This window comes from Ipomoea nil, unplaced genomic scaffold (genome assembly GCF_001879475.1).
Source record: "Ipomoea nil cultivar Tokyo-kokei standard unplaced genomic scaffold, Asagao_1.1 scaffold2780, whole genome shotgun sequence".
Lineage (NCBI taxonomy): Eukaryota > Viridiplantae > Streptophyta > Magnoliopsida > Solanales > Convolvulaceae > Ipomoea > Ipomoea nil.
In genome coordinates this window covers 173,318-183,958 of record NW_017619208.1, presented here as the reverse complement: position 1 = coordinate 183,958, position 10,641 = coordinate 173,318, and the positions used below count along the sequence as shown (strand labels likewise).

Genomic DNA, 10,641 nt, shown 5'->3' with positions numbered 1-10,641 from the left:
ATTATCACCAAGAACTTATTATCTTGAGAAGAGGCATGATAATCAAAGATATCTGTCTCTGTGTAGCATAGAGTATTTTCTTCTTCTGAAAAACCATAACCCTAATTCTTGACCGAATAAGGATACTTATACTTCTTTGGTAAGAACACTCTCCAAAAATATCTTTGATTGTAGATGGTAGGACATATTGTGAAGAAAGTAATCTTAAAGATTCGGTCCATACCTTCCAAAACAGATCCGCTGATTTTCTTTCCAAAACTGTCTTCTCAAACCGCGTTCAGCATTTTGGAAACATCTTCCTTTATCAGATCTTCAGTGTCAGTGCGTCTGTTGATGAACCTGATCAATCAGTCTTCTGTAAGAATAAACAGACACCACGTTAAACCCTATCTTAGTTTGCCATAATAATATTGGCAATTATATGTTGGGGGTTTTTGGAGAAAATAAAAACACTAACAAACTCCCCCTTTGGTTATTATTTGGCAAAACAATTCGACTAAGATAAAACAATAAACTAGGGAGAAAAAACGAAGATAACAGTCGCATAAAGGACATAAGTCTGAATTACAACCCTTAAAAATAACAGCACACAAGTCGTGCTGGACAAAAACAAGTAGTAACATTCTTCACAAGGCATGAGGCCATCACATACACACGCCCAGACAGGGCCAGAAGATACGAGGTCCAACAAAAAACACACAAAAAACTCCCCCTGAGTTTAGGCACTCCCCCTTTTTGCCAAAGATAGACAAAGGAACATTTAAGCATTCGAGGGACCTTCACTGTCAGACTTCACATTCTCAGTAGTAGCAGACTCAGTCAAGCTCAGACGAAACAGAATAGTGGCAAGATCAGTACGGGCTCCAGTGAGTTGCTTCGCGATAATGCCATTAACAGTTTCAAGCTCAGACACCCGAGCCTTCAGACGGAGAGATAGCTGAACATCCTTGGCATGTGGCGAGTCGTCAACAGGAATGTCAGCATCAGATGATGGAGGAGCATTAACAGGTGTAACATCTCGGATGTGCTTGCCGTTCAAGAGGCGTGGATCAACAGTATAAAGCAGAGTTGGACTGATAATCTCACTTGGCATTGGTACTAGGCCCTGCGTCGTTAGAACTCCAAATATGAGATTATGATAAGGCAATCTTACTTTCTGTTCCCTCAGATGAATCAATGTGAGGAAATGATAGAAGATCCACTTCCCCAGATCAAAAGACATTTTGGTGCCAATACAGAATAGGAGAGCAACCAGTTGCTTGCCAACCGTATGAAAATGGGCAAAAGATAGCCAATTGTGGAGGGCAATTCGATGCAAAATAACATATTTGGAGGTAAGCTTCGAGCTAGACAGAGTGTCAATATCACCTGTAGGCCATACAGGAGTTTGACCACCAGTGACAGTCCTTGCAACCAAATCCCAATCCGTAATCTCTTCTTCATCAACACCCTTCAAACCATAGTATTCATTAATCACGTCTGGACTGAAAATATACCACTTTCCTCTTATGAAAATCTGCATGCACCGGGTCCCCGTAAGATTGTCAATTTCTTCATTCAGATTACAGTAGAACTCGTAGGTCAGCAGCTTTGAGTAGGGGTAAATGGAGGTGACAGTCTTCATGAGGCCAACCTCACTCAGCAAGGGTAAAATGTCACATACAGAGTTCAACTGATTCTCATCAACCGATCGCTGAACTATAAGCTCTCGTCGAACCATCGTAGACCACTTTCCTTGAGCTGTAGCAGAAACAAACTGAGGTTGGTAAATTGTGGTGTCAGGATTTTCCGAAGCAGCTTGGACATCAGGAGTGACACTCCGTCCTCTCGACCTTGTAGTGGGTTTCATCTTTCCGGTAGAAGTGGTAGAAACCGTAGCAGGAGCCTTGTTCTTGACAGACGATCTCAGAGTTTTGAACACCTGTTGGACAGGTGGTTCACTTTCCGCTTTTACTGATTCAGCAGATCGTCGTCTTTTCTCAGGTTGAACTGTATCAAGATTATCATCACCGGTTTCAACGGCTACTCTCTCAGGGACTCCTTTGCGTTTAGATTTTCTTGTCTCTCAGGATGGAAAATGATCAATTGGGCTTGGTGAAACCGAGTGGCTTGTTTCTGACACAAGGGCAGATGAAGAGCCAAGGAGTTTGGAGACTTCTCGAATTTTGAAAGTAGTCGAGTTTGGATGTGTTGTTGCTTCCACTGTAAGAGGTCTAGAGAACTGGGCTTGTGGACCATAAACTTCAGTCAGTATACTCTCATCATCACTGTCTATCTGCACAGAGGGATCCTCGGGATGAATAACTCTATATGGTTCCGGTACAGAAGCAGAAGGCAAACCCGCAAAATGTCGGATGTGGTCAAGGCTCTCAGCCAAGGTAGAGGATGTATAAACTGGAACTCCATCAATCGGGTCAGAGGGACGAGGGCTTGAATGTCTGGCAGCCTCAATTTCAGAAGGCAACATAGGAGAAACATCAACCGGGCAAACCTCAACCGGTGACTCAGCAGCATCAGATAAAGGCACAACAGGAATTGCAGATCTCGCAATATCAGCAGAGTACACAACCAGACTTAAATTTTCTACCTTATCAGATTGGTTAACTTTTTCTTCAGAATCACTGTTAAAGGCAACTTTTGTAGGCTCAATTTTTTCAGAAGATAAACGATGAGGATCATCAGACACAGAGGTTTTCATAGACAGTAAAGCATTCTCATTATCAGATTGCGCAACAGGCAGAGCAGATTCAATATCATCAGAAATTAAATCATCAGGCTTATCAGGAGTAATCTTAATAGGGGTGTCAGAAGTATTAGACCTGTTACGAAGAATCTCAAGACGGTGTTTGGCTTCGTCCTGTGCAGCTTGAAGATAGAGGGGTTGAGCTGCTATCCGTCGACGCGAGACTTCTTCGGATTCCAGAGCCCTTTGGGCGAAATATTAGAGGAAAACCCCAGCACGGTTTCCATCTTCGGGCTCAGGAATGGACGCAGGGCTTACATCAACACTCGCTGCGGAGGCCAACATCAAAAGATCACTTGTATCATCGTCAGACCAGTCCGCATAGAACTCCGGGTAGTCTAAAAGCACTGTGACTATGATTTCGTCGCGGAGAACAGAGTCAAGCTTCAACTTCTTTTTCATAGCGAGTTGGAGAAGAGTTTTTACATGCTTCGTGGCTATTTCTAGTGAATGGATTTTCCTTCCCAGCTTGATGATAATATTTCTCACTGCATCCGCCATTGTCGTGCGATTTGGGAAAAAGAAGAGAGAAACCCTAGGTGTAGAATCAGTAAGCAAATAACAGAGAGCAAAATAGTATTTAGAACTCTTCCCCCAAAGTAAAAAGAAACCCGATCAAATATATAATCCCAAGGGTGATGAACACTATTTAATGCGGTTGTCAGAATGCATGCAGCTGATTTGATTGACGCAACGGTATAACTCCTTTTTAGGGATAAAACGGATGATTTGAATTTTGAAAGAGGCGAATTAAATTTGGTAACCAAGGTTAAGATAATATCCTAACATAAACAGAAGAGAGATTAAAAGGGAAGTCAAATATGTAATTTTGACCAGTGATTGAGACTATCATACACTCTCCTTCTGTGTTATCATTCTACCTTATTGATCAATCCTGCAGATTCCCAGAGCAGATCTGAGAATCTCAAACCGATTTGCATCCAGAGGCTTAGTCAGTATGTCAGCCAATTGCTTATCTGTTTGAATATATTCCAATTCTATCTCCTTTGATTCTACCAAGTCTCTGATATAGTGAAGCCTTATATCAATATGCTTCGTTCTGGAGTGCTGAACTGGGTTCTTTGAAATATTTATTGCACTGACATTGTCACAGTAGAGTGTCATAGTCCTTTGTGTGAGACCATAATCTAGAAGCATTTGCTTCATCCAGACCAACTGAATGCAACATCCTCCAGCTGCTATATATTCTGCCTCTGCAAGTACTTAGAGAGATTGAATTCTGCTTCTTGCTTAGCCATGAGACTAAATTCTTTCCAACAAAGAAGCATCCACCTGATGTACTATTTCTGTCATCAATATTTCCTGCCCAATCAGCATCACAATATGCACTCAGGCTGAGTTCACTGTCCTTGGAATACCATAACCCAAACTGAATTGTGCCCTTGAGGTATTTCAAGATCCGTTTAGCAGCTATCAAATGTGACTATTTGGGATTAGATTGATATCTTGCACACATCCCAACACTGAACATAATATCTGGTCGACTTGCAGTCAAATATAGCAGACTTCCAATTAGGCTTTGATAGACTGTGTTATCAACTGATACGCCAATATCATCTTTTGACACCTTTGTGGAAGTGGAGATAGGAGTTCTGGGAGTTTTACATGACTCCAGATCGAACTTTTTGATCAAATTCTTGGCATATGTTTCTTGTGAGATAAAGTAGCCTTCAGTACTCTGTTTAACTTGAAGTCCTAAGAAATAAGTCAGTTGACCCACCATGGACATTTCAAATTTTTCCTTCATAACCTTCACTAAGTCATCAGTATATTTCTGTAGAGTAGATCCGAAGACAATATCATCTACGTAAATCTGAGCTATAGTAACATGACTTCCAGTGGTTTTAACAAACAAGGTCTTATCAACACTCCCTCGGTTATACCCATGATGTAACAGATACTGTGTCAGACGTTCGTACCATGCCCTTGGAGCTTGTTTAAGCCCACAGAGAGCTTTTCTGAGCTTGTAGACATGCGTCGGATGAACTGGGTCTTCAAAACCTTTAGGTTGTGCCACATAGATATCTTCATGCAGATACCCATTCAAGAACGCTGTCTTAACATCCATCTGGAACAGTGTGAATCCCAGAATACATGCAACTGCCAACAAAATTCTGATTGACTCTAGTCTTGCAACACGGGCAAACGTTTCATCATAGTCAATTCCCTCTATTTGTGTATATCCTTGAGAAACCAACCGAGCCTTATTTCTTGCAATATTTCCGGCTTCATCAGTTTTATTTTTGAAGATCCACTTTGTTCCGATTATGTTAACACGGTTAGGCCTTGGTACCAGATCCCACACATGATTGCGGTCAAACTGATGTAGCTCCTCTTGCATCGCCTTAATCCATAGATCATCCTGCAAGGCTTCCTTCACATTTTTTGGTTCTATTTTTGAGGTGTAGCAGGAAAATCCGGATATTTCTGTCAGATTGCTTCTCATCCGACTTCTGGTGTTCATTCCATCTAATGGATTACCAATTATGTTGTCTGGTGGATGATTTTTCTGTGTTCTGGTGGGCTTATTCTTACCATCACCATCCGAGAGAGAGTTCTCCTGTTCTGGTCTTTCTTTATCTTCTTCTGATGAATCATGTGTGTCAGGCAATTTGGTTTTCTCCGTTGTTTTTAACGGCTCACTGATAGGAAGGTCTATCTCTGGATCAATCACCGATGTTTCATCTGATTCTCATGGGTTATCATCAATAACAACATTCACTGATTCCATGACTTATTGAGTTCGTTTGTTGTAAACTCTATAAGCTCGACTGTTTGGAGAGTATCCAAGAAAGATACCCTCATCACTCTTGGGTTCAAACTTTCCCCTTTGTTCCCTATCAATTAGAACATAGCATCTTGTGCCAAACACATGGAAGTACTTCAGATTCGGCTTCTTCCCTTTCCATATCTCATATGGTGTCTTAGTCGTACCTGGTCTGAGATAGACTCTATTTACTATATGACATGCTATGTGCACTGCTTCAGCCCAGAAACGCTGCGGCAGATGCGATGCGTGTAACATCACTCTGGCCATTTCCTGCAAGGTCCGATTCTTTCTTTCCACCACACCATTCTGTTGTGTTGTTCTAGGAGCCGAGAACTCATGAGTTATTCCATTTTTAGAGCAGAAATCTGAGTATAAGGAGTTTTCAAACTCTTTCCCATGATCACTTATCAGTCTTTGAACTTTTATAATGGGCTCGTCCTTTTCTTTTTGTACTCTTATGCATAGAGTCTTGAAGGCATTGAATGCCTCAGATTTTTCTCTCAGAAAGTATACCCAGCTGAACCGAGAGAAGTCATCTACACACACAAAGATGTATTTCTTCCCGCCAATGCTTTCAATCTGAGTTGGTCCCATGAGGTCTATATGGACCAGTTCTAGACATCTCTCAGTAGTGATCACTTTTACTGCTTTCTGAGGAGCCCTTAATTGCTTTCCAATGGCACATGCACCACAAACTCCTTCCTGTTCATTTTAAGCTTAGGTATCCCATGAACAGCATCTAATTTGATCATTTTATCCATATCTCTGAAGTTTATGTGACCCAATCGTCGATGCCACCGTTTTGATTCGTCTGTTTTAGATATTAGACATGCTGTTTCGTTAGTCAGAACATAACAATTGTCAGAGGATCGTGTTCCTTCCATTACCACTTGGTCTGCTTTATCACGAACTCTGCAGCAGTCACGATTGAAGCACACATTCCAATTTTGATCACACAGCTGACTGATGCTAATAAGATTTGCCTTCAGACCACTGACTAGGAGAACTTCGTCCAGATGAGGCAATCCTGGTACATTTAGAGTACCTTTTCCAACTAACTTTCCTTTTTGTCTGTCTCCATATGTTACTGACCCACTGCTAGGTTAAACAGCCATGAGACACTTGACATTCCCAGCCATATGTCTGGAACACCCACTATCAAAATACCATCTTGCTTCAGTCATAGAAGCGGTCAGAACTACTGTGGGATAGCATATTAGTTCTGATTTCCTGACCCAAACCTGTTTTGTGAAGGGGGGTAATAGACTTATTCTGATATTTCTCCTTCCTCTGATCTCTGTAAAAGAAATAACATTCAGATCGGGTGTGACCTTCTGTTTGACAGTAGTGACAGATGGGTACGTATTGTCTAACTTTTACAAATTTAGTTTTGAACTTTGAGTAATGAGATTGAAATTTGACTCTGTCAGTCTCAGTCTCAGCAATCCGAGTGTGCATAATTCCTTTCTGCTTTATCTGTACTGACTGTGATGTCTGACCTTGTTCATAACTGTGAACTAATTTACCAACTGTTGTACCTTCTTTGATAAAAACTGGCGCTGTCTTCGAGGACTCTCCTCATTCAAAATCGAGTCCCTTTTTATCATTGAGGTTTCGGCCAGAATCCAGAATTTTTTCTAAGGTAGAAGTGGTATCCATCATCTTGATGTTCTTCTTTAGATCCTCCAGTTCTTTTATCAATTTTCCCTCTCGTGATCTTATCTGAGTAATAAGATCTTCTTTTGTGACAAGTTCATTGTTTAGTTTCTTCAGGATTTCATCTCGCTGCTTCAGATCTTCATTCAGATTCTTATTGACTTTCACCAGTTGTTCCCAACTTCCAACTAGTTTAGCAAATTCCATTTCTAGTTGAGTATGCCTTTCTTCAAAGTTATCTGATGATATGTACGATTCTTCATCTGTTTCATTCTCTTCTGATTGATTCTCTGTAGCTGTGAAGAAGGCCACGAAGTTTCCCACATTGTCATTTGCCTGGTCATTAGATGCTTCCTTCTCATCATCACTTAGGGTTGCCACACACATAGCTTTCTTTCTTTTGAGATACGTTGCACATTCAGATTGTATATGTCAGAATCCTTCACACTCTCGACATTGCACTGATCGGTTTAGAGGTCTAACAGTGTCAGTTGAGTTACTTCTGATTTGTCTTGTTCGACCAGTCTGAGGCTGACTGTTCTGAGTAAAGGAGGGTGTTTCTGTTTTCTGATAAGAGGAGTTTCCACTTTTGTACTGTGTCCTGTTAGGTTGTCCTTGACTCCTTCGATTGAAGCCTTTCAGAATTTTCTTAAAATTCTTTGTTAGCAAGGCCAAGGCTTCATCATCTATGTCTTCTGTGTCAGATTCACGATCCGCTTCAGCTACAAAGACTAGTGACTTGCCTTTTCTGCTGACTGCAGGTTCATCATCAGCCAACACTTCAAGTTCATACGTATGTAGGCTTCCCATAAGTTCTCCCACACTTTTCTTCTCCCAGCTTGTGTGTTCCTGAATAGCAGTTACTTTCATCCGAAAACGTTTTGGTAAAGATCGAAGTATCTTTTTGACTACTCTTTCATCAGTAAACGGTTCACCAAGTATTGAGGCTCTATTCTTCAAATTCTGAACCCAACTGTGAAAAATTGAGATTGTTTCCTCTTCACCCATTCGGAGTGCTTCGGACTATGATAGTACCAACTGAAGTTTTGACTGCTTGACATCATTGGTACCCTCGAATCTGGTTTCAAGGATTTCCCATACTTGTCTTGCTTCTTTTATCACAGTGACTAAGGTACAGAGCGATTCATGCAGAGATCCTACAATAGAATTCAGTGCATTATTGTTCAGATCAGAGGGCGACATCTTATCTTCAGTCCATGTCTCTATAGGTTTGGCCCCAACAGTGCCATCAGCATTCTGAACAGTCAGAGCACTCCATCCGGTGAGAACAGTACGATAAACTCTAGTACCTTGTGCCTGAAGGTAAATCTCCATTCGAGCCTTGCGGAACGAATAGTTGTGACCATCCAATTCTGGTGGTTTCATACTTGCATCCATCCTGAATCAAAAGACAACCAGCCAAAACACACAAGCAGACAAATTGCCAACAAACAACCAAGAGAAACAACTTCTTAAAGAGAGAACAATGCAAAAATTTCTTCCCGTAAGGATCAAGTCACTGTGTAGACTTAAAAGCTCTGATACCACATGTAATTTTGCATTTCCTCAATTTAATACTCCCTCCGTCCCATTTTATCTGTCTTACTTTCCTTTTTAGTTTGTCCCAAAATGTTGTCCACTTTCCTAAATTAAACACTACTATCATTCTATTTTTCCAATTTTGCCCTTATGTGCATTTCATACTTTTGAGTTAATTTATTGTACTTTGTACTATGTAGTACAAGTGATTTGAGTATAAAGTGATAGAAGGGTCAAATCATCACATGGCATGTTGGGGGTAAAATAGGAAAACTAGTATTCTTTTCATTGCTTCCTAAAAATCCGTGTAAATGCAAAGTAAGACACATAATTCGGGACGGAGGGAGTATTATTGTTAGAGATACTCGACTGATGTAACGGACTGACTGATTCGTAGGCGTGAATTCAGTTAGATAGAATGCAAAGTAGTTGATAGAGGAAAACTAAAACAGATAATAAAACAACACATGCGATGTTTACCCAGTTCAATTCGATACAGTGTGTATCTACATCTGGGGGACGATCACCGAGGCGTCCAATCCACTAACTCATAATCCAATGTACAAAGGAAGAGAAACAACAATCTCACCCAAGTGCCCCACACAAGGTATGTAACCAGTCTACAAAGGTTTTGTGGATTATTGAAGTCGGAGAGCCACGCATGCAGAAGTCCAATGAAATCCCTTCAATTGGAGAGCTAACTCTGATGCAGTCCGCTTCAATGACGCAGTCCCACGTTGTTCCCACAACTGAGTGATCTTCGCGTCCTTTCGTTTAAGCAACGATAGTTCTTCTCAAGTTCTTCATCATTATCACCAAGAACTTATTATCTTGAGAAGAGGCATGATAATCAAAGATATGTGCCTCTGTGTAGCATAGAGTATTTTCTTCTTCTGAAAAACCGTAACCCTAATTTTTGAACGAATAAGGATACTTATACTTCCTTGGTAAAAACACTCTCCAAAAATATCTTTGATTGTAGATGGTAGGGCATATTGTGAAGAAAGTAATCTTAAAGATTCGGTCCATACCTTCCAAAATAGATCCGCTGATTTTCTTTCCAAAACTGTCTTCTCAAACCGCGTTCAGCATTTCGAAAACATCTTCCTTTATCAGATCTTCAGTGTCAGTGCGTCTGTTGATGAACCTGATCAATCAGTCTTCTGTAAGAATAAACAGACACCAAGCTAAACCCTATCTTAGTTTGCCATAATAATATTGCCAATTATATGTTGGGGTTTTTTTAGAGAAAATAAAAACACTAACAGAATCATTGGTTGAAATGTGATCCTAATCTAATAGTGAGGTAGTAGAAGTATGAACGTAGCTTAAGCCCAGGAATGATTCCACGAGGTGCATCAAAGTAAGCACCTGATATCCTCCTGTTACAGTACTGGGAGAGAAAAAGAATATCTCTTGAGAGTTCTCCCTCTTTCTGTATGTCTTTAGGGTTAGTCAACCTCCCCTTAAATACTAGCTTGATCTAGACTGATATGGCATGCTAATATTCTAGTTTCCTAAAATATAAGATACTCAATCACACAGAATATTCTATAACACTCCCCCTCAAGTTGGAGCAAAGACATTGATCATGCCCAACTTGTTACACAAATAACTGACTTGGGTTCCAGTAAGGGCCTTCGTGAATAAGTCCCCAAGTTGTTATCCTGTCTTCACAAATCCTGTGGAGATTAACCTTGTTGTATCTTCTAACGTACAAAATGACAGTCAATCTCTATGTGCTTAGTTCGTTCATGGAACACCGGGTTTGATGCAATATGAAGAGCAACTTGGTTATCACACCATAACTTTGCAGGAATTGGAGCTTTGAAACCAGACTCACACAAAAGGTTGTGTATCCACATTACTTCACTCGTTGATTGTGCCATCGCTCTATATTCAGACTCTGCAC

The 10,641-nt window shown here is 40.7% G+C and overlaps 1 protein-coding gene across 1 annotated transcript; it reads right to left on the bottom strand.

The window, feature by feature from the left end:
• Positions 1-760: 760 nt before the first annotated feature.
• On the bottom strand, positions 761-3,244 carry LOC109157412. The gene is made up of 3 exons (XM_019305321.1): positions 2,954-3,244; positions 2,156-2,857; positions 761-2,062 (listed from the first exon to the last, which is right to left on the bottom strand). The coding sequence occupies exons 1-3, from the start codon at positions 3,242-3,244 to the stop codon at positions 761-763; spliced, it is 2,295 nt and encodes a 764-aa protein (XP_019160866.1).
• Positions 3,245-10,641: the final 7,397 nt, after the last annotated feature.